This window comes from Lonchura striata, chromosome 28 (assembly GCF_046129695.1).
Source record: "Lonchura striata isolate bLonStr1 chromosome 28, bLonStr1.mat, whole genome shotgun sequence".
NCBI classification, from domain to species: Eukaryota; Metazoa; Chordata; class Aves; order Passeriformes; family Estrildidae; genus Lonchura; species Lonchura striata.
Window position 1 is genome coordinate 4033689 of NC_134630.1, and position 23486 is coordinate 4057174.

General features: G+C 42.1%; 2 protein-coding genes across 2 annotated transcripts; one reads left to right on the plus strand and one right to left on the minus strand.

Annotated features, from left to right (window-relative positions):
* Positions 1-44: 44 nt before the first annotated feature.
* LOC110475767 (scaffold attachment factor B1) lies at positions 45-18214 on the plus strand. The gene is made up of 21 exons (XM_021540138.3): positions 45-368; positions 1619-1706; positions 2536-2600; positions 2686-2892; positions 4957-5019; positions 5587-5614; positions 6517-7018; positions 7449-7498; positions 9985-10085; positions 11726-11875; positions 11971-12047; positions 12952-13091; positions 13390-13481; positions 13836-13942; positions 14744-15037; positions 15286-15423; positions 15898-15940; positions 16769-16890; positions 17351-17463; positions 17547-17598; positions 17853-18214. Exons 1-21 carry the CDS (start codon positions 180-182, stop codon positions 17980-17982), a joined length of 2751 nt encoding a protein of 916 aa, XP_021395813.1. The 5' UTR covers positions 45-179; the 3' UTR covers positions 17983-18214.
* A 1510-nt stretch (positions 18215-19724) lies between these two features.
* Positions 19725-23023, minus strand: MICOS13 (mitochondrial contact site and cristae organizing system subunit 13). Its single transcript, XM_021540139.3, has 4 exons — positions 22930-23023; positions 21620-21776; positions 20820-20871; positions 19725-20391 (listed from the first exon to the last, which is right to left on the minus strand). The coding sequence occupies exons 1-4, from the start codon at positions 22956-22958 to the stop codon at positions 20294-20296; spliced, it is 336 nt and encodes a 111-aa protein (XP_021395814.1). The 5' UTR covers positions 22959-23023; the 3' UTR covers positions 19725-20293.
* Positions 23024-23486: the final 463 nt, after the last annotated feature.

Genomic DNA, 23486 nt, shown 5'->3' on the forward strand with positions numbered 1-23486 from the left:
TCCCGTCAGACCCCGCCCGCTCGGTCCCGCCCGCGCATGCGCACAGCGCGCTTTGTTCCCCCTCCCCTCAGCGCCTCTCGCTCCCCACCATTTTGTGCCGTGATCGCCAGGTTCGCTGCTGGGTTGTGCCGTGTTCTCCTGCGCGTTCGGGCTCGAGGCCAAATATCGAAGGGGCCTTGATGGCGGAGAGTCAATCAGCGGCCGGACTGGGGGATTTCACATCCCTTGGTGGGGCCGCGGCTTTTGGTTCGGAGCCTGAAACCCGGCGGCTGAGCGAGCTGCGAGTCATCGACCTGCGGGCTGAGCTCAAGCGGCGTAACCTGGACAGCGGCGGCAACAAGAGCGTCCTCATGGAGCGGCTGAGGAAGGTGAGGGCGAAGCGGGGGGGGGGGAGCGGCGCGCGGCCATCCGGGTCCTTTGTCTGTGGCGCTCTCGGCGCCTGCGCGCTGGGGCTGGGCCCGGGGCCCTGAGGGGAGAGCGGGTCCGGGGCCCTGAGGGAAGAGCGGGTCCGGGGCCCTGAGGGGAGAGCGGGTCCGGGGCCCTGAGGGGAGAGCGGGCCGGCCCTGAGGGGAGAGCGGGCCGGCCCTGAGGGGAGCGGGGCTCCGCTGTTGCTGCCGCGGGGTGTTGTTGGGCACCGGCGCGTCCTCTTTGCTCCCTTGCCTTTGCGCTGTTTCACGGCACCGCTCTGTGGTGTGGCGCCCGTTCCGCCGAGCGCGGCTCGGGTTGCGCTGGATGCAATGTGAGATGGGCTCGGCCGTCCCGGCACTGCCTGACCCCGGCGTCCGCGCGTCCTTCCCCGGGTTGCTCTCCCGTTCCCCCGATGTGCACATACGTGCCTCTTCCCCGTACCTGTTGTCGTGCTTCTCCGTGCCGTTCGCAGAATGGGTAAGCTTGGAAGGGATCGCAGTGGGGCATCTGCTCCAGCAGGGTTTTGTCCTAGAACCCATGGTACAGGATTTTGTCTGAATATGTCCAGTGAGAGACTCCACACCCTCCCTGGGCAATCTATTCCAATGCATGCTTACTTGCACTGTAAAGAATTTTATCCTCCTATTGAGGTGGAACTTTCTGCACATAAGTTTCTGCCCTAATGCTTGGCACTACCACACTTGACCCGACTGCATCTCTCTGACCTTTCTGGAATGTATTCCATGAGGCCAGAACAGCACGGCCAGCCTTGGCCCTTTTGTGGGTTCTAACAGGCCTGCACATCGAGAAAAAACTCATGCACATGAGTTGCTGTAAGAGTCTCTCCCGGTTTTATACTGTTAATGTGTTTATCTGCAGAGCAGGGAGCTTTGCTCCCCATCTGTATCTTGATTTGCTTGTGGGGATGTGTTGCACCCCATTATTCAGTATTTCTGACAGGTGGTACTGCTGCCTGGCTGTATGACCTGAGCTAGGGAGAGACACCAATGTTTCTGAAAAATCCTTAAAAATGCAGTTGTGGTTAAACTCTAGCAGACAGCCAAGCACCACATAACTGTGTTATCAACACTGTTCTCAGCACAAACTCTAACCACAGCTGCTGTGAAGAGAATTAGCTGCCCCATCCAAAGTCAGTACAAATGTACACCAGCAAATAATAAAGTGGATGTCATCTTGCTGTCTCCAACAGGCCATTGAGGAGGAAGGAGGAGATCCTGATGAAATTCCCGTGGCCTCAGAGCTGACCACAAAGAGAATGCCAAAAAGAGCTAGCAAAGGTACAGTGTCTGGACACATGCTAGAACTTGGCATACAAACTTGTTTTCTCCTGTTGAGTTAGTTTAATTTAAAAAAGTTGGTTTTTACCTTGTGGAAAATAGTAAAACTCTATTGCATTAATGAGCAATAACAACTTTAAACCTGTGTTCCATTAGCATGTCTTGAAACTCAAAGATGAAACTGTAAATTGCAGGCGTGACCATGAGTAGAATTGTATCAGGTACAGAGCAAGCAGCTGTAGCATAAGCTCCATGGAAAGCCTCTATAATTATATTTCAGTTATATGTAAACTATTACATCTAACTTATGTTGCTTCAAAATATTAAATGTTGTACGTGGTATTTTACATGTGACTTACTTGAGTTGCTGATAACTAGTTCTTAAAACAAATTATTGAGCTGCTTCTTTTAAGACAGGGTGGCTAAAAATAGAAAAAGAGCTGTTATCTTTGAATAGCAGTACAAGTTTGGGAGTGACAGATATGCATAAATGTGATTTGTATGTGCATAATCTTGAAAGTGAACACTAATTCTTAAATCCTTTTAATTAAGGGAGGTGTTTTCATAACAATCTTAAGGTGTTACTTTTAAATGGATTACCCAAAGGCTGTTGTGTCTTTTTAGGTATTGAAGTGCTGTAGACTGAGACTGTAGCTTTAGAAAAATACTGTAGCATTAAAAAAACCACTGTGTTGCTGGCAGTTCATGCTCCTGGTGTTTGCTTTTAATCAGCCTCTTCAGAATTATTTGTTGTAACAGATAATTCACCAAAGCTTAAACATTTTACAAAATGTAATGCTACATCTCACTGCAATGATACTGATTTTAGGAAGAAAGCCAGAAGAAGAAGGTGTGGAAGACAATGGTCTAGAGGAAAACTCTAGAGATGGGCAGGTAAGTGAAATCATGATTGTAGTTCCTAAGAATGTGTATCATGTAAACTGCAATAAATACACATTTTCCCTTTTTCTCTCTGTAGGAGGATATTGAAGCAAATCTGGATACCTTGCAGGATATTGACATGATGGATATTAGTGTATTAGATGAAGCTGAAATAGATAACAGCAGTGCTGTAGACTGTGGAGAAGATTACAGTCCTGACAATATCCTTGATTCTCTGTCTGATAATAAAGATAATGTTGAAGCAGAAATGAAAGAGCTTCCTGATCAGCTAACAGAAAATGAGGTGAGTGAGTAGAGGTCTTTGTAATTTTTCAGAAGATATTTGATAGAGATACGGGCAGCTGAAGAAGGTATTTCAGTAGAATATAGGACATGAATGTGATCTGATTTCTATTTTCCATTCACAACTCTCATGTCCTACTCTTATAAATGGTAAATATTTTTGAGGTTTGAAATGTTCTCACAGTAGGTGAGTCACCATCTTCCTTACCCTGCAGTATCATCTTTGCTTGCTGTGAAAGGAGCCTGGAATTGAAAATGCTGTATTAATTTCTGTATTTCCTCTTCCTGTCTGTATGTTATATGTGTTAAAGTGTATGTATGCATACACCCAGCCATCCAGGTATTTATATATATGGGGAGAGAGAAAAAAAAATTTTCAACTCAGGTAATTTGGATATCTTATCTGCAGAAATAATGCTCTGGTTTGAGGAAGCTGTGTTTCTCTGTTTTCTCATAGAGATTGATAAAAGAACTTCCTGTGTTGCTCTGTTCTGACATTGTCAGGGTTTTGACTTGGTTTTGAGAGCAGCTTGCAATGTCATTTGCAGACAGCACAGGGATCCATGTGTCACATTCACTCACCAAATATTATCCTTCTTGGGTCCTTGTGGGTTTGTTTTATTAATTTATTTTAGGTTGCTCACTCATTAAACAGAATATATTCTTTCTTTGGCATCTGCATATCTGCTTCAACTTCTTATCATTTACCTTCTGTCACCTGAAAAGGGAGATTTTCTCAAAGCCTTTGTGTTTGATTGGTCTGTCAGCTACAGGAAAGGAAAGACCCTTGTGCCCACAAAGTGTCAGCATCCTGTTCTGGGGACCCTTCCCTGGGCAGTTCCCTGGATCAGGGGATCAGAGAGTTGTTCCAGTGCCCTGGGGAGGGTCACACAATCAGTGACCCCTGTCCCAGCTGTCCTCAGCAGAGTGTTACTCACTGCAGGCACTGGTGGTGCCCTTGAAGGACTCACACTGAACCCATTCGGGAATAACAGCAGTAATATAATAGAAAATTACAGCAGATTAAGGTTCCAGGATTGCTGGTGGTATCTGTCTGCAAAAAAACCTCACCATATTAACCAGCTTTAATTCCTAACAGAAGATGCCTGGAGTTCATCACTCATCACACTTCTAGTACAGTTCTTACCCACCAGACATCCCTAAAAGGGAAAAGACAGCTTCAGATTGTTGCAGTGGAGCCTTCCCAAACTTCTCCCCACTTCTAACTTACTTTTATACTATTTTTACATTTAGGTCGAGCTTGTGTGACTCTGGTTTTACGTCCTGTTCAGTGGGGGTGGTCATGCCTTGCAGGTGGGTGACATCTGAGGTGACCCTTGGCACAGCTGTGCATTCTGCTGGTTCAACAACAAGAAATCTTTCTTTTCCTTTGGCTGACAGCTGCTCTGTGGCTTACAAGCTGCAATTTACCACTGAGTCCCCACTCTTGCAGGGATTTCAAGAGAGCCTGGCTGTGCTGTCTGCACCCCAACAGACCAAACAAACACAAAGACTTGGAGAGAATCTCTCCTTTCATGGGACTGAACGCACAGTTGTGGCAACAGCATCCCCTTCACCTGACAGGCAATTTTGTGGTGTTCTGTAAATTAACTTCATGTAATGGATGAGTTTTGGTTGCATCTTACCCTCAGCTCTTTAAAGAAAAAAGATTTTTGGGGTATGTTTTCAGTTTGAGAAAATAAATGTACATCAGCTTCATTTCTAACTTGTTTTTTTCATTTAGAAACTAAAGTAAAAAAGTTAAAAGGGAAAGTGAAAAAACATGTTCAGTAACCACAGAAATGTGAGATAAGACTAAGAATAAATTTGAAATAGACAATGTCCTGTTGAAATTAAAATTAAAAGTGGTTGGAGAAAGATATTTAAGTATCAGGTATGTTTACACGTTGCTCCTCATTTCTGGGTTGCACTCTGAAATAGCAGTTGAGATCTGTCAAAAACTTAAAAATATTTGTTTTTCTTGAAAGGGAGAATTAAATACAGGTATATTCTCCATAAGCTACTTTGGGTAAGAAATACTTTCATTCCTTTCTTATTCTTTTAGGAAGATTATGATGAAATTGAAAACAATTTAGAAGCCTCCTCTTCTGATTTAATTGAAATGAAGGTAAACTGAAAATGTAGCTCTATTTCTTAGCTATATGTTGTAATATTAATATTTACAGAGTTCTCATGCTGCAAAAAAGAAAATGTGACCATAACATGAAATTGTAACAGAATCCAAGACCTTGCTTGGCACAGTGTTTGAATTGAGGGTGCCCTGTGGTTTTTCCCTACTGTTCTCAAACTTTCATTCACTTTATGGCAGATAAAAAGGGTCTTGTACTGCTGATTTCTTCTCTCTCCCACAACTCTATGAAGTAGTAGCTGGGTTTGTTTTTTACTCTGTAGTTGGTGTGGTGATACACACAAACATACTTTATTGGTCTCTTTGTAATTCAGAGTTGTTGGGGAGAATGGAGTTATGGCTGATATTTTGATTCAGCTTTAATGTGCCAGAAAAGGTATTTATATAAAATACTTGTTTCCAGTGGATGGTGAAAAAAAGAGCTAAATGTAGTAGATGAATTTGTTTCGTTTTCAATTTTGGGATTGAGTAGGGAGTTGCTATTATTCTGTGTTAGACAATACATTTTATAAAATGGTCTTTCTGTGGTCTTTTTTCTCTAAACAGAAAATGGAGAAGCTTCACTTGGAGCCAGGTACTGTTAAAGAAAAACATATTCCTGTCTTTTCAACTAATACTTTTTAAACCATTAACTATTAAAAAACCCAAGCAAACAAACATAATTTGCATTATTTTTATAATGGACAATCCAGATCATGCAGGGTCATAGAGATTGGAAACCCAATCATATCCCCAGATCTGTGAAGTGATGCTTGAAATACTTCCAGTGAAATGAAATGGTTTAAAAACCTGTTAAACTACATAAGTGGATTTAGAGAAGTTTAATCACAGTTTTAAAAGCTAAATATTCTACTTGTAAACAGATCTTGTGATATTGCACACACCTTAACTCTGTTACTAAGTAGACAGCAGTGAAAGCAGTAAAAAGATATTATAGGGCATTAAAATGTAAAGATTAGTTACTGGATACAGAAGAAAGAAGAGAGTTTCTTCATGGAAATTTCATACAGATACTTTTCCCTTTCTGGACTGCAAACACACTCATGCACCATCAGAAGATGCCCAGTTCTCATGTTGGACTGTCTCTGCTAAAAGAATTTCACAGAAATTTAAAAATTGAACTCTCAGTGCCTTGATACGTTCAGTTAAGCATCTCGGACTCTGGAAGCTAACTAGAGAAGAAACAGAGCTGAACGATTTGCTGAAGAATATGAAGGCTGAGCCCGAAGTTTTTTGTTAAATCTGTGGGGGCATTTTTCTTGGCTGTTGAGGTGCTAGGGCTGATTTGGCAGGGTGTGAGAGAGCAGTTAGCGTGGTAGGTGTAACAACACTGTGTACACTAGGGTTTTCCAATCTCTGTGTAGCTTAGCAGTTCTCTTGGTGTTAGTGTGGCAGCCATGCCAGTTCCACAATTGTGATTGCTGTATTTCCCTGGTGATTAAATCTTGTGCCATTCTATTCCTGTTAAATCCGTAGAAAATGAGAAAATACTCGACATTTTGGGGGAAACTTGTAAATCTGAGCTACTTAACGAAGAACCTCCCGAAGCGGAGCGGCCGCGTGCGCAGGAAGCCAGTAACGCGGGGCCAGGCAAGAGGCTGGCTGAGGAAGAGGACGCTCTCGCTGCCGCTCAGCTGGAGGAAGATGCTTTAGCTTTGGACAGCAAATCGGCCCAAGCTTTGGCAAGGAAGGAAGCAAAGCGTTTAGTGGTAGCAAAAGGGGAGACAAGTGAACAGAGCCCCGAGGAAGAGGCCCCGGACTCTGAAGGTGTAGTGGTAGAGACCCTAAGCGATCAGAGTAGCAAACGCTCCCAAGGCCTGGAAGCCTCTAGTGGGGAGGCAGCGGAGAAAGGCGCAGGTGCCGAAGCCAGAGATAGCAAAGAAGATGGCAAGAGAGCAGAAGACAAAGCTAATTCTGAGGAATCTTCCCCTGCCACTAAAGAGTCCTCAGCCAGTGAGGGCGGTGATCAGAAAAAGAGGTTTGTTTTTTCTCCGTTCTAGACCAGATGCTATCTTTTATCATTGGTCCTTAAGTGATGCGAATAAGCTGTTTCCTTCAATTGGCCTCCGAGACTGATGAAATTGTAGCCTATTCCTAAAGGTCTCTTTTATTTCTCCATGTGCAGATATTTTTATTTTTTTTAAACGCAGTGGGTTTGATTTCTTTCCTTCATCAACCTTCAAAGGTTGTTTTCCCCAAATTACTCTTATTTGTAATCATCTTCTTAATGTAAGTCTGTTTAAGAATCTGACTTCGTTATTTCTTGTCAGATTTCTTAAATCCAGTATACAAAGGTGTGTTTTCGTTTGCAACATATTTTCTGGTAGGTATTTAATTTTAGCTTTTTTCATAGTTTATATTTAGTCACTTTTCTTTCTGACTTGAATAATGTGGTGTTTTGTCTTTAGCCCTGTTGAGGAGGACAGAGATACAAAGATAATCTCAAAAGATGAGAAAGGTATGTTTTGAGACGTAAAACTTCAATGATTGCTTGGATAGTTGTTTTTCTTGGATGGGTTATTTCAGTAAAAATTGATTGCAATCTATGCCGTTGTTAAATAGCATAAATTCACCTCTTTCTGCATTTTCTTAGTAATGTCAAAATAATTTTCCTTTTACGCATTTTTTCAGGACATGTGCATTGCACTGTTGTGTTTGTATCTTGATTTTTAAAGGTCAATGTTAATACATTACAATTACGGGTTTTTTGGCACTGGAGATGCCCACTAACAGCTGTTAGGAACCTTTTTCCAATTGTGTTTGCTTTGCTATACACTTGGAATTCTCCTTCCCATCTTCTGTTTTGCTGAAGTAATTTGGGATCCAGTATTCACATATTTAAATGCCAAAAATATTACACCTTAATATTGTCTTGAAATGATAATGATTTTATTAAATCTTTGTCCACGCAGATTCTATCCATGGTGCAAATATACATCATAAACAAGAAAAAACTACTTTGATCAGTGTCAGATGCCTTTGTACTTCTTGCTTTTAATACACCAGGCAGCTGAGTCTTTGCAGCTCACCCCACCTCTCTGTTCTCTTACATGCTGCTGGCAGGTACTTCTGCACTTTCAAGTGTGGAAGTTCCAGCAATTCCTATAAAAATCAAGAAGTTCTTTATGAGGTCTGACTGCCAGCTGGACAGGAGGAATTGGATTGGTTTTAATTGGTTTTTACAACCCAGACTCACCTCCCTGTCAGCTGCTTTTTCCAAGATCCTGGATTTGCACAAGCTGCTGGACCTCCCCTGTTAGGGTCAGTTTACCTCTTGCTTCCAGTTTATAATCTCGAGTTCTCTTAATTCAGAATATTTGAAGGAGTTTTCTCTGCATGCTGTCCTTTACATAAGGACTTGAGTGTATTTTTTTTGTGGACTGAAAAAACTCTTCCTTGAGTTTGCCTTCATAGCAGCCTTCAGGAACTTGGGTGTCTGAAACCACCTTGCTCCTGCATCCCTCCCTCTGATGGATGTGCTGTATTCCATAATATTTGTTTTATCCATGTTCTGGCTTAGTGAAGAGCAGTGGTGAGAGGCAGCTGCTTGACTGTGTAACATTCTCTGCATGCAGAGCAAAGTGACTGAGCCAGAAGGAGCCTAAAATAGTATATACAAGTCAGTTCTGACTCATACATTGCTATTTGCCCTCTTGTATGAAAGGGTTTTATTTAGGATTAAGAGTTTCTCGTATTCCATGCTATAATTCTGAAAACTGTGTCAACAAGAGTGCAGAAAAATAAATTTATGAGCTCACCCTGGTGGGGTTTGGCTGTCGATGGATGCACATCTGAAAGATTTCTCCAGTGTTGATGATTGGCTCCCAATACCTGCATTGTTCTTGGTTCAAAGTTAAATATTTTCAAGTCCCAGGATTTTGTGGTATTAAAAGTGCAGAACCATTGCAGGAGCACTTTTTAAAGTCTTGTGGGAGGACAAAACCTGACATTAAGACTGATCAATCCTTAATTAAAAAGGACATTAACATAATTCTAAAAATCTTAAAAAACTCATTGGTAAAATAGCAGAAAAGAGAAAAATGAGCACTTTCTTCTTTCTCCAGGATTCTGGTGCCAGAGTAACTGCAGACAGTAATTTTTAAATTGTAGAGATGTGTGGAGTGAAAGCAATAAAGTCTTTGGCTCAGTTTTTTAAAACACCAGGACAATGCATACCTTTGTCCATGCACTTCTGAAATAAATGATGGCACATGTGTACTCACCTTTATACAAAGAAAAAATAATCTCTTTTTGGGTGTTTTTGTAAGAGATACAAATCACTGCACCCTTCCCTAGGAAATCTGTGTAGATATTAATTAATAAATATAAAATTAATGTTAATATAAATTTAATATTAACTGTGTTCTCAGTTACTTATATTAGTGACTGAAGTTATCAGTCCTAACTCCTGCAGCTGAGGTCAGACTCTGAATCCCAACTGTGGATCTGTGTGGGCAGAAACAGAAATTTCCTTTGTTTCTTGCTGGTGAATGGCTTTCCTTGAGAGGAATTCTGCATCCCATTAACATTCCCTTGGAGTTAAGATAAAAAGGCAAGACATGAGTACATGTGGGGTGCAGACACAGTTCCCACAACTCTTCTGTCTTCTTTAAGTTACTGGGATCCATCCTGGCATGTTTTGAAGAGCCTCTGTTAATTCAGATGTGCCCTAATCTAGTTGCTTTCTTGAAGAATGGTATAAAATACTTCTGTATTAAAACTCAGTTCCACTCAAATTTTTGGACTTGTACTGCTCCTTACCTTCAGCAGAGCAAATCATGGGAGGAGAATATCACACAGTACATTTCACTTGCTTTGTGATTTAAAAAAATTAACAATTTTTGTTCCTGCTCTGTTTTAATTCACATAACTATTCAAGTAATTAATCCAAATAATTAGGATTTGGGGTATGTTTTGGTTTTGTCTGTTTGTTTTCCCAACTAGGTCGCAGTGCTAGCAGTTCTGGTAGAAACTTTTGGGTGAGTGGATTGGCTTCCACCACCAGAGCTACAGATCTGAAGAATCTGTTTAGCAAATATGGGAAGGTAAGGGATTATTTCTGTTGGTTTGTTTGAAACTGTGTTGATAAGACTTTTTAAACTCTCATCACTGGAAGTACCCACAAAAGGAATCCTATGATCAAAAATATTGTGGGATATCAAGGAAAAATCACTGAAGTACACACTGAATGACTGGGAGTTTTTATTCTGTTGCTCAAAATATATAAAAATAAATACGAAATTCCATTTGTGATTCTTTGTTTGAAATACTCAGTAACTGTATACACACACTTCTGTGCTGCAGTATGGTATTTTCACCTGCTGAAAATTCAGTCAACTGAATTTAAAGCTTATTAAAGATTTCTTTAGGACTAAGTAAAATATGCAGTAAATGTTGAGAATTACTATGGAATATCTTAGGAATTGCCTTAGTAACTTAAATTTTAATTTATCAAGAGTTGGCAGTTCCTTTGAAAAACACTTGTTTGGGTAGTTTGGGATATGGGTAGGTGTTTTTTGGTCTTGCAGTTGCTGTCAAGGACAGTGAAAATGTCAAATCTCCCTGTCAGCTGGAAAATTAAAAGTACAATAAAAGGTTGATGTCAGAGCCATCAGTAAGGATTTTTGTCAGACCTTTGAAGCCTATTAACAGGTAACTACCAGCAGACTGTAGTAAAAGCAAATTGTATGTGCTGACAATCAACCATTGGATGTTTTACTGATGAAAATACTCTGGAACTTAAATACAACTTTACAAATAGGTACAAAAATTGATTGATTGTAGCATAGCTTGGAGTTTGAAAGTCATGGGACTGGTAAAACCTTTTTAATGCTCCTTGCAATGCAATACTTAAATCGATTAGCTTAGAATTCCATCTGGTAACCTAAAATGTTGATCATGGAGATGTGCCACAAAAATTTAAATGTAATGAAAAGCTAAACAACAGCCAACCTAGCATTTGGTTCTAGATAGATGCCATGGTACCATTGAGTAATTTAAATAAAATGTTGTTATTTTCTTCAGGGGCAGAGCTTCGTGGAAGTAGATGTGCTTGTGCAATAAAACAAATGCTCAGAAGTAGGTTATTTATTCAGCTGTACTTTAAAACATCTCTCCTGAAATATGATTGATTTCTATTTTACAAAGTGAACTGTACTGAATATCTGAGCATATATAAACACCATTTTTGTGACATTTTCAAGCTAGTTTTTGGGGAAACTTCATGTTTCTTAAAGATTGCAGATAACATTGTTGATCTGCCTCAGCAGTAACATAAAAACATTTTTTTGAAGGAAGGTAGCACTTAGCAGCTGAGCATTAATGTGGAAATTTGCTTAAAAATTTGTGTTGATTTTTACTATTTCATACTAAAGGAAAACAATGTTGATGTAAAGTTAGATGCCTTTTAAAAAAGCTTTATTGTCACGTGGGGGCTCTTTCTTTGGAAAATAATTCAATCTTTAGCTCCCACCTCTTGATTCAGCTTTTGTAGCATTCCACAGATAACAGAAGCATGGTTGGCTCCAAGCAATGCTCCCTCTGTATTTGTTAATCTCTCAAAACCTGAACTTTCCTGCCTGGTAGTGGCCAGGAATTAAAAACAACAGAAGTGGAGCTTGTGCTTGGTGCTGTTTAAGCATGGGGACTTGTCACAGGGAGAGTAATTCCAGGTTTTTTTGGGAAGGTGGTGGGGGCCAAGGTGGTGACCAACGCTCGCAGTCCCGGCGCTCGCTGCTACGGCTTTGTCACCATGTCCACAGCCGAGGAGGCCACCAAGTGCATCACCCACCTGCACAAGACAGAGCTGCATGGCAAGATCATTTCTGTAGAAAAAGTGAGTACTGGGCCTCAGAGATGCTGAGTTCCCACCAGATTGTGCAAATGCTCGAGGCCACATTCTCAGCTGATGATGTGCAAAATAAATTTCAGGCAAAAAATGAACCTGCTGGGAAGAAGACAAGTGAAAAAAAAGAGACTGAAGCAAAGAGAGAAACAGTCAGTGAGAGGTACTGTGTTAAAAATTCTCCTACCAAAGATGTTTTGTTGTGCTTCAGTCTGTTGATGTCAGGGAAAAGTAAAGTTGCAGTAAGAATTTCTGTGGCAAACATTCAAAAAGAGGAGACATGGATTTTTTCATCTTTTACTACAAGATAGACTTCAGTTGATGTTCAGTGCCTAAATTGAAATGTTTCTATTGTGTGCCTTAAAGTAGGCATTGGAAAGGTGCATTTTCAAGCACACCTTTTAATTAAGCCATATTTAAGGTTTAATAATGATTGTGGGACTTTCACGTCTTATATCTATAGGAAAGACCATGTGAGAATTTTGATATGTGTCACTGTTTCTTCATTTCCTTGTGTCTCATTGGAATAGGGTTTCCTCCAGGTCCTAAACAGTTAAAACAGAGTTGTCCAAGATCTGTTCCCAGATCATGTTCCTCTTGAGCATTGTGCTCTTGTTCTCCAGCATTGCTGAAAGTAGCTGAAAGAGGCGTTAAGAGAGTGAATCAAGCACTGAGAACTTTGCCTTCTTGAATAATCTTCTTGAGGCATAACTTCTGTTAAATGCTAGTTGCTGAGAGCTTTTTGCTATTATTTCACCCAGTTGCCTGACAAAAATGTATTATTGTCATGTTGTCTAAAAAACTCTGTGGGCATTAAGCATGTGGGGGTGTGAATTTGTCTTCATGCTTCCAGTTGAGCTCTTGAATCCTGGCCAAGTTTGTTGACTACTGCACAGGATGATCTGAATATCTTGTTTTATGGTGCAGGAAGTTGTGGAAGGAAATATTTGGAAATCTTACTATGATTGTTATCACATCAGAGTTCTACTTTGTTGTTGGCATTTCCCTTGAATTTTTTTTTTCTCTTAGTCTGTATTCGTCTAATCTGTATCAATATCTATCCACAGACCTGGTGGTGCTAAAAGGGATGAGAAATCTGACCAAAAAGATGATCCTAAAAAGACAGAAGATAAAGATGAAAAGGAAAAAAAAGATAAAGATGACCAGAAGTCTAGTTCATCAGATCAGCCTAAAACTATTAAATCAGGTAATTTGTTTTTTGTTTTTTGTTTTTTTTTTACAGATATGTTGATGTAGGAATATTTAATTGTAGATAGTTCTTTCCAAAGAGTCTAGGATTGTTTCACATTCTTAGTTGGAAATCCAAAATGAGTAATGGGAAGGGGAGATGTTTAATATTGTGCAATCCTTAAGAGAAGTATCTGGATTGAAAGGAATGAAATAATTTATTTTGAAGAGAGGGTTAAATGCCCATTTCAACATTTTAGAGAGCATGGTGTAGGTCATGTAATTTGATTGTTCCTTTCCACTTCTGATTTATTTAGGAAGTAAAGGAACAGAGAGAACAGTAGTCATGGATAAATCCAAAGGAGAACCTGTTATTAGTGTGAAAACATCTACTACATCAAAGGACAGAGTAAGTGATGCTTCTGTATGGGAAAGATTTTCCTTAGAAACAAATCCTGAATCCTGCCAGGCTCTATATAACCCACACTTGTCGTGCCAGTTTGTCCAGTCAGAGTTTCTATAACATGGTTTTAATTCATAAAATACCTCTCATTTGGCTGGTGCAGCACTCAAATCCTGCCAAACAAATAGGGCAACGTATTACTGTACTAACACATGGTGTCTGTAATGGTAAAAAAGAACAGCTTTTGGAAAAAAGCAGTGACAAGCTTTGAGATGTGAACTGTACAAATGGAAACAGAGCTCAGAGTATTGCTTGTGATGGTTGTCCTTTAATAAATTAAAGTTTCTCTTTTAAATACAGAGCGTTAAAAGCCAGGACCGCAAATCAGAGAGCAGAGAGAGACAAGGGATTGTCCCCTTCGACAAAATCAAAGCACAGAGAAAAATGAGGGAGGCAGAGCAGCGCCGGTAAGAGCAGCACTGACATTGTTTGGGTTTTTTTCCCTAAAACAGATACAATTTTCATTTCCAGTAAAATAAAACAGGTAGAAAAAGGCCTCCAGTTTCTTCTCCCCACTTGCAATTTTTTTTATATTTTTATGGGTATCTGTTGAACTTAATTTAGGTGTTTAATTATTTTTGATAGGGCCATTTCTTTGTTTTCATATATTTAATAGGTTTCATAGTGTTTAAAGGTGATAACTGCCATCCATCAAATTCCTTGCTAGAACTGTGATCTAAATTCCATGTTCTCCCCACATTGCAAAACTTCTATTCCTCACCTAAAAGTAGTCAGATTGAACAGGAGGAAAATGTTTTTGTTATTTTTATTGAGGAGGAAAAAGTTTTCTCCCTCATAGTTAAATTCCTGAGCTTTATTGGAGCTATTATTCATCATACCATCTTACCTTTCTTTGAAGACAGAAAATATAATAAAATATTCTTCACAGATACTTTATTTCAGTATAAGAAATGAACTGCGGACATTTGGATTCAGATTCTCCTGATCCTATAGAAGCATTTGTGGGCATTTGGATTCAGATTCTCTTGACCATACCGAAGTATTTTCCCCTGGGGATGGGTTTTGGGAGAGTCATTTGATCAGTCTCTAAAGAAATTTGTGTCCACTGAGTGTGTTTTCTCCACACGTATTAATTTCAAGGGGATGATGCAAGTTTGCAGCCACTGTGGGTTTAATTTTTAACACTCTATTAACTTCCTTTCTTTGGTGAAGTATGAGACGTGTAACTTCTGTCTCTGCTCAAACAGCACCCGCGAGCGCCGGGAGCGGCAGCAGCACCTCCAGACCATCCGCGAGCGGGAGGAGAGGGAGAGGCTGGAGATCGCTCGGGAGAGGCTGGAAATCGAAAGGCAGCGCCTGGAACGGGAACGGATGGAGAGGGAGAGGCTGGAAAGGGAACGGATGCACATCGAGCACGAGAGGAGGAGGGAGCAGGACCGGATCCAGCGTGAGAGGGAGGAGCTGCGGCGCCAGCACGAGCAGCTGCGCTACGAGCAGGAGCGGCGCTCTGCCATGAGGAGACCCTATGACATAGATGGCAGGTAAAGCCACCAAATCCTGATGATGCCAGTGGGAAATGGCACTGCCATGTTTTGTCTCATGTGCCTGGACTGGAAAAGTCATACACGTGCTCTCAGCAGTTGTTGGTTGCACTGAGATGGTCGTGTTTAACAGCCCAGGTTTTTCAACACCCTTTTGAACTTAATTTTCCTTCTTTTGGTTTGGAAGGAGAAACAATATCAAAAGGCATTTGTTATCTGGGCTGAAATGAGTCTGTTCTTTCTTTCAGGAGGGATGATCCGTACTGGCCAGAGGCAAAACGAATGGCCATGAATGACAGGTACCACTCAGACTTCAGTCGCCAGGATCGCTTCCATGACTTCGATCACAGGGATCGTGGGCGTTACCAGGAGCATTCAATAGACAGGTTGGTGTCTTACCTCCACTGCTGCCTGAGAGCAAAAGACAAAAATATCATGTCACAGTTATGCTTAGTTTGCATTTTATTTTTCAAGTGCTACCTAGTGGCTGTGGAATTTCTCTTCTAAAATCATGAAAAGATCTGTACTATGCCATGAGTTAAAGCTTCTGGCAGGCTTGGTCAGAGTGTTTTTGCAGTGCTGTTTCACATATTCGTAATATTCTGAAAAAATTCTCAATAATATTGTACGCACCTAGAATTTTAACAAGAACGTTTTGGTTTAGATGTTAGGACTAACTGTGTTTCCCAGGAATCCAAAATGTGGCACGTTTTCCATATGTTCCAGGTGTTTATGCCTTTTGTGGATAATATGGCATGATGTGGGAGCAGGATTTTTCATCTGTATTGTTAAATAAATGGATTTTTATAGACTGCTGTATGTTTTACTATCACAGTCTGATTCTAATTGTCTGTTTCTAGGAGAGATGGATCCAGAACAATTATGGGAGATCGGGATGGACAAGTGAGTTGCTTTATAGCATTACAGAAATATCTTTACATCTTACAACCTGGTTTTCTATAGTATGTCTGTCAGATTACATTTCAGTAGTTGAGAATTACATTATATCTACCCAAAAATACTGGAATAATCAGATTGTTTTGTTTACTTCAATAAGATGAAATTCAATTCAAAGACTTGTTTATTATAAAAGTTAGATATAGTTATTCTTATAGAAATCAAAGCAAGCGAGTTGTGTCAAAATACAGTATTCCAAAAGATTGCATAGAAAAGGCAAAGGTACAAAATCACTCTTGTGAGGTTATATGGTAATAACAGCTGACCTGTAGAGATGTTTGTGGTTGAGGGTTGGGGGAAAGACCTTCAGGGCTCATTCAAACAGTGACAGATGAATTTTATGGGTCATAGTGTCCTCAGTGGCCTTTACTGTGAGGTTTGGAGAGTTGGGCTGATGGAAATATCCTGAAGGTCAAGAGCAGTAAATGCAAAGTCCTGGGCTGATCTTACCAATGTGCATGAATAACTCATGGGAGGGAGGATGCAGATTAGATGTAACAACATGCCACTCAGTGGTGCCCATTGCAAAGACAAGAGTCAGTGAGCACAGACTGGAACAGAGTTCCATCTGAAGAGGATTAAAATCCCCTGTAGCTGGGAACACTGGAACGGGTTGCATGGAGAGCCTGTGAAGTCTCTAGCTGGGACAGCCTGGACCTGGGTGACCCTGAGCAGATGTCAGGAGGTCCCTTCCCTCCCTCCCAGATGGTTGTGAGCTGGAGCAATTGGAGGTGTAAGCAGTGAGCAGCTGTGTAAGAGCTCTGTGCCTTCCAGCATTACCCAGACGAGCGCCACGGAGGCCCCGACCGGCACTCGCGGGACTCGCGGGAGAGCTGGGGAAGCTACGGCTCCGACAGGAGGATGAGTGAGAGCAGAGGGATCCCCCCACAGTCACGGTTAGTACTGAAACACCTCTTCTCCTGCACCTAAAGAGTGGTTCCATATGTCAGAGTTTTTGGAAAATGTTCTTTTTTTTCCAGCTTTCACCAAAGGTGTGTTGGATGGACTACAAATTATTTGATGTCTTGTGCATCAAAACAGGCACTCACCTAATCTTTTTAATAACTTCACATCTTAAAGTCATAATGCTTTCCATTCGTTTTAACTAACATTCCTATCAAAGCTTGCCATTTTCAGGATAGTGGTTCTCCCTCAATATCTTCTTTAGTCATCATGTAAGTCAGTTTGAGCAGAAAAATTCTGAGACTTTACTTAACAGATAGCAGTATAAATATTGTAAGATTCACATGAGCCTTGGTAAGACATTTGAGTAAGTTTGTGACTTAGAGTCAAACATTAAAACTACTCCGTGTGCTCTGGCTCATGTGAGATGATGGGAATTTCCTGTCTTTACAGGGATGGACGTGACTGGGGAGATCACAGTCGGAAGTTTGAAGGGCACCAAGACCGTTCCTGGCAGAGCAGCGTGGATGGAGGGATGATAGGACGGGATCATGAGAGATGGCAAGGTATGGTTCTTGCACAGCTCCTTAATTATCCTTGAAGTAGAGCTCTTGCTGTGGATATAAAGGGACCATTTGAACTTTTTTAGGTGGTGGTAGAGGCAGACCTGGCCATGTGATGCATCGTGGAGGAATGTCAGGGTAAGAACTTTAAAAGGAGCAAAGTGTTTGTTTTCCTGTTAAGGGACATTTCTTCTATTTAAATTGGCCAATGAAACATTTTATGGGAGTATCAGTTATCTAATTTGCTACTTCAATGTTAAGGAATAATTAAATATCCCCATGTTTTTTATGTAGTACATTTTATGGGAGAGTGAAAACAAAAAGAACACCCATTCTAGCAACCTTAGTGTACTAGCATGAGAGAATACTAAAATGTCTGAATCCCTTTCCAGGCGTGGCAGTTTCATGCAGGGTGGCAATCAGAGTCAGATCATGCACGGAGGAGGAATGCAAGGAGAAGGATTTGCTGGCCAGGAAAGGGCAAACAGACCAAACGATCCTCGTTTCAACCGTCGCTACTGATTGTGTTTGGTTTTTAATGCAAGGTGGCAAGTGAAACAAATCTGTTACCCAGGGTTACCATTAATTGTAACTTATGGGCTACTGTAAGTGTAATTTTTTTTAAGCTGCTGCCATATTATGTCACTCAATCCAATGTGAACTCATTTGTTTTGTAAGGTGTTGTTCATATCCCATTTAAAAATGTTTGTTAATGAAGCATTCCATTTTCCATAAATAAACGCCAGTTTACAGTTACTTGCTTTGTTTCAGCAGTCCCTGTCAAACAGATTTCTTCAGCTGTGTGTTAAACTGTAACTTCGTTTCAAAGATGAAGTGTCAAAATGCCTTACAGGTGTCCCTTTGCACTCTCAGAAACAGTGAAATATTGTGTTTTTCTTCACAGCTGTCAGTTACCAACCCATGTAACTATGGCCCATGTGCCACCATGAGAGAACATCAGATCACAGCTGCCAAAGCTGGAATGCCCTGCCACTGCAAAATTGCCACAGGAGCTTGTAGAGCAAGTGGTGAAGAATTCATCTGGTGTCATGTGCTATTGCACATAATGTCCGAAAAGCATTTCAGACACATAATGTCTGAAAAAGGAGTTAAATTCTGTGTTAGCAGCATAGCTTCTGTGAGACAGCACAGAGGTGCTTGTCAGGATCACTTTATTTAGCTTCTGATAGATCAGGATAGTCCAAAATTCCACCAGTCTTATAGCCCAGTAATTTTACCTAGGAGTCCATAATTTCCTTAGAAGCAGCCACTGGCTCTGCTTTGGCATAATTTTGTGTTGAGGATTTGACATGATTGAGATTGGTGCAAGTGATCTGTTGCTTTGTCATAGCCAAGTTATAATTTGTCTTCATGCAGACATCTCTGGAGCAACATGATCTTAACCTTACCCTAAAAATGGCTTTTATGATGCCAAGAGGAAAAAAACTCCTGTTACTTTCATTTGTAGGGTCACTGGGTTTTTCCATCTCTGATGGAAAAAAATTCTTCTCTAATGAGAAGTAGGTTTTTTATGAGTTGCCTGAAGATATTTTTTCATTCATTGATGGAAAAAGCATATTACAATGACAAAGCTTTGGAGAGCAATCATCAAAGGGCAAAGAAGTGGTACAGAAGATCCTGAAAAGCATGGAGAGCTTAAGTTCGTAGCATAGAAGAGGTGCAGTGTTCTGTTTGTACATGGTGTGCCTTGCCCAAAGTGGTTCCATTTGGTTTGTAGTAAAGCCAGAGAGAGGAAGACTAGATGAATGTCAGGATCTCTGGTGGGAGGTTTGGCCTGGTGAGAAGGGGGAGTAGACCTGGAACCCAAGTTGTGCTCCTTCAAGAGCAGTGGACATTGGAAAGTTAGAGAAGAAATGGTGCATTAATAGAGAGGCTATTTGGGTTCTGGGGTGCAGTGAAACATCTGGCACCTGCAGGACAGAGCTCAAGGTTTACTGAGCTTGAAGCTTCCTCTGGACCATCTGGTTTAAGAGCTGCTGATGGACCCATCCTTCAGGAATTAACATAAGCCATTTGCATCTTAGCCAAATCCTCTGAAATCTATGGGCAGTTGGCTTCATCGTGTTATCTATTTGTTAAAAAAGGAAACAAAACTGTAAATCCTTCTTCATCCTCATGTTCTATATTTGCTTCCTGACTTTTGTAAGGACTCATCTCTCCTCCTGCTGTTTCCTGTTCTGCAGCTGTGTTTGGCACATTCTGTAATTGTAACAATCCTATCAAAGAGGGTTAAAAACACAGAATCAATTTGTAACTTTTATTTTACAAGTGGTGCCCTCCAGGCCACTGGTGCTCCTTACATTTGCTTGGGCTGTGACCGAAAAGTGACATTGTGAAAGTTTTCATCCACATTAAAACGAAAATGTGCACAGTCTGCCAATTGGGGCATAGTGCAAGCTAACAAAAGGTTTCATGCAGATAAATTTTGATCAGTTACTCTCCCCTGTACTTTTATAATCCTCCTAGGCCATCTTTTACAGCATCTTTTACTGTAACCTTGGATTTTTAATTTTTTTTTTTAACTCTTGTTGGCTTGGTTTGAATTAGATGGCATTCACCTTCAAGATTAATTCAGCTTCAGGATAATCTATTTCATTTCTAAGTTTTAGAACAGCTGTTCTCAGCACATGGCCATCACTTCATCACAACTATCTGTGATTCCTGGAGCCTTGGATCAGTGCTAAGACAAAGCAATTATTCCACTCTGCAGGCTAAAACCAACCCAAATACAAATGGAAGTTCCACCAAAGTCTTTTATTGTAGCCCTTACACAGCCAAGCTGCCCTCCAGAGCGGTGGACTGAGAATCCTGTTCATTTCACAAGATCCTTCACGTATTTCCAGCCTTCCACTGTGTATTCACAGGCCCTGGTGGGAGCTACAGACAAGGCAGACATGACTCTGTGCACCCCTGCAAGCAAAGCAGAGAAGAATTACCCCAAGATCATCATTCAAGCCAAATTTCCCGATTTCCAACACCACCACTGTAAATCTCTTTAAACCCTGAGCATTTGTGACACAGAAATTCCAACTTCAGGGTCTGTACATGAGCTAAGACAATTACAGGACTGAGCTCAGTTCTTTGTTTAAGTCCTGTTTTATTTCTGGCCTTGCCACAGTTACAGTTCTGGACATGTCACAGTCATTTGTGGATTGTGTTTCCCCACAATTACATAAAGATTCTTTGCTACACCATAAAACCTGTGTATTACTAGGTATTTATAACAGGCTTTGGCATTCAAGCAAAAATGCCTAAAATTATAATAGCAATGGGAATGCTCATCCTTTCTGAAAAGCCAAAGACTGAGCTCAGAATCAGGTAGTGAGCAGTTATTTTACCTTTATTCCAGTAAGCAGAGAGGGAAAAGTCAATTTTTGGAGTGGGTGGGAGCTAGGAAAAAGAGAGAGAAAATATCAGCACTTGAGGGGTTTCACTTGGAATTCACATCACCTTGGCAAAACCTCTTGACCTCAGATCTCAAAAATACTTGTGTGCCTACTCTCCATAAGCCTCAAAAGTGACCAGACATGATGCTTAAAGTCTGGGCTTTGCTCTTTCCTGCAATATAAAGTAGGTGCAAAAGATAGAACATGTTATTTAGGTGCTCCTGAAAAATCATCTACTTGGGTGTCTCTGTTAGTTTATAATTGTTTGTAATATGAAGAATCTTTTCAAACTTTAAGCAAAGGTTTCTTATTTTCTGAGGATTTTAAAAACTAAGAGCTACTCATAGAGGAGGGGCCTCTTCAAGCAATTTAAATTCAACTTGAATTGTTAGCAATGTGAAAAAATGGGAGGATAATATTTTCATTGTTTTTCTTAAAAACAAGTAGGATCCTTCAGAAGAAAACTACATAGTGAAATACCTCCCAGAGCATGTTTGCAATTCCCCCCCTTGACCCTGCATAGGCTGCTTACCCCTCTCCTTTGAAATAACATCTGTGAGCAATGTCTCTGCCCCAAATTTAGCATTTTATTTGCCTTCCATTTCAATCCTCTTCAAAATATTTGCAATGTGAAATCCAGTTTCAGCAGTAAAACTCCTACCAGGCTCACCAGAATCAGAATATCACCCCTATATTTTCTCTTCCTGATTCAGAGATGTTTGTGTTGCAGGGATCACCCGAGCAGCCCTTACCTCCCAGCCCAGGTAATCTGTCCACTCTTGGATAGTTGGAGGCAGCGTTTCTTGAGCTTTTCTGAGTGCTTCAGCACCTTCTATGCCACTGCCCAGCAGCCCCTGGTCATGTGCTACGTACACAGCAGCTCCAGCCAGGCCTCCTTTGATCAGAAACCTGAAAGAATTGGAAGCAGAACAGTTCAGTTCATGTTCTGACCATCAGTGCATCTCTTTCAGTGGTTGTGACTGCCAAAGAGGGTATCAGGAAAGAAATCTCATGTCTTACTGGAGGTAAAAATCAGCAGAAAAATACCTACCTATGTTCCTTGCCTTCCCAGGACAACTACTGCCTGTCAGCCCCTTGAAACTACTTCTAATTCACATTTTATCAGTGTTGGTTTTCAATATAAAAATAAGAAAGTGTCAAGTTCCTCAAGAACATGTGCCACTTTTTAAAGCCTGAGAATCACTGGCATATTCCTCTGCTGAAAGCAATTAAAGAATTCTGCAGTGGGCGAGCCATCCATGTTAATAATGTGGTTCTTCTTGATAAATCTGATATTTATCTAATAAATCTGACAGATACCAAGATCTTATTATGCTCAGTGAACACCTGGCCATGGTGTTTGCATTGCCAAGGCTTTTAAAGTTTCCTGCATGATGTGCAGTTACCAGTTTTACTGCTGTGATGGCAACCTACAAAAGGGAAGACGGGAAGAGAGTATTTGGCATTTATTGGCATTTCCATTCTAAATAAGAGATCGGAGGTAAGTGACTTTCTCAGATACACAGAGGAATGTTTTCCCTTTAAAAAAAACAGCCAAAGTTATTGTACAACCCAAAACTTGGCAGACAGCGGTACTGCAGTAGTAGGACAGATACAATAGAGCTGACAAGAGCGAACCAATTTTTAAAGTCGTGTATTCACACGCATTTCGGGGAAAAGCGATCTTTCTGCTAAAAGGCACTGTTGGCTCCCAAGGATACCCTTCCGCACTTCCTGTGGGTGTACGAGCAGCTCCGAGCCCCGCGCTACTCCCGGGTTTTGTTACGCGTCCATGTCCGCCCACAGGGAGCTGCAGGGCCCTCCCGGCGTGTACGAACACACACGGGGAGCTGCGGGGGCAGGCGAGGCCAAGGGCGTGCAGCGAAGCCAGCAGAGCCACGGACAGGGCCGGCCGCGGGCCTGGGGACGGGCCGGGGACAGCGGTGAGCACTGAGGCGCGGGGAGCACGGGGGGAACGCCGTGCGGAGGGTGCGGGGGGGCCGAGCCGAGCCGGGCCGGGCCGGGCCGGGCCGGGAGGGTGGGCAGGGCCCGCGGGACTCACTTGACAACGGGCAGCAGGCGGGCGGCCATGGCGGCGGCGGCACCGGGACCGTCACGTGCGCGCGCGGCCCCGCCCGCGCCGCCGGCGTCAGGGGCGTGAGGGGACGGGCAGGGCTGAGGGCGTGAGGGGAGTGAGGGGAGTGAGGGGACGGGCAGGGCTGAGGGCGTGAGGGGACGGGCAGGGCTGAGGTTGTGAGGGGCGTGAGGGGACGGGCAGGGCTGAGGGGCGTGAGGGGAGTGAGGGGACGGGCAGGGCTGAGGGCGTGAGGGGACGGGCAGGGCTGAGGGGCGTGAGGGGAGTGAGGGGCGTGAGGGGACGGGCAGGGCGTGAGGGCGTGAGGGGACGGGCAGGGCTGAGGTTGTGAGGGGCGTGAGGGGACGGGCAGGGCTGAGGGGCGGGAGGGGAGTGAGGGGCGTGAGGGGACGGGCAGGGCTGAGGGCGAGAGGGGAGTGAGGGGACGGCAGGGCTGAGGGCGAGAGGGGAGTGGCAGGACTAAGGGCGTGAGGGGCGTGAGGGGACGGGCAGGACTTGAGGGGTGTGAGGGGCGTGAGGGGCGT

What these genes read in the sequence shown, in the direction of transcription:
- MICOS13 (XM_021540139.3), bottom strand. Translation starts at nt 22,958, where the DNA reads ATGGCCGCCCGCCTGCTGCCCGTTGTCAA. An exon ending in CGCCTGCTGCCCGTTGTCAA is followed by an intron (nt 21,777 to 22,929) that starts GTGAGTCCCGCG and finishes CAATTCTTTCAG; the next exon opens with GTTTCTGATCAAAGGAGGCC. An exon ending in CTCTGCTTACTGGAATAAAG is followed by an intron (nt 20,392 to 20,819) that starts GTAAAATAACTG and finishes CTTTGCTTGCAG; the next exon opens with GGGTGCACAGAGTCATGTCT.
- LOC110475767 (XM_021540138.3), top strand. Translation starts at nt 180, where the DNA reads ATGGCGGAGAGTCAATCAGCGGCCGGACTGGGGGATTTCACATCCCTT. An exon ending in AGGGAGGCAGAGCAGCGCCG is followed by an intron (nt 13,943 to 14,743) that starts GTAAGAGCAGCA and finishes CTGCTCAAACAG; the next exon opens with CACCCGCGAGCGCCGGGAGC. An exon ending in CATCGTGGAGGAATGTCAGG is followed by an intron (nt 17,599 to 17,852) that starts GTAAGAACTTTA and finishes ATCCCTTTCCAG; the next exon opens with GCGTGGCAGTTTCATGCAGG.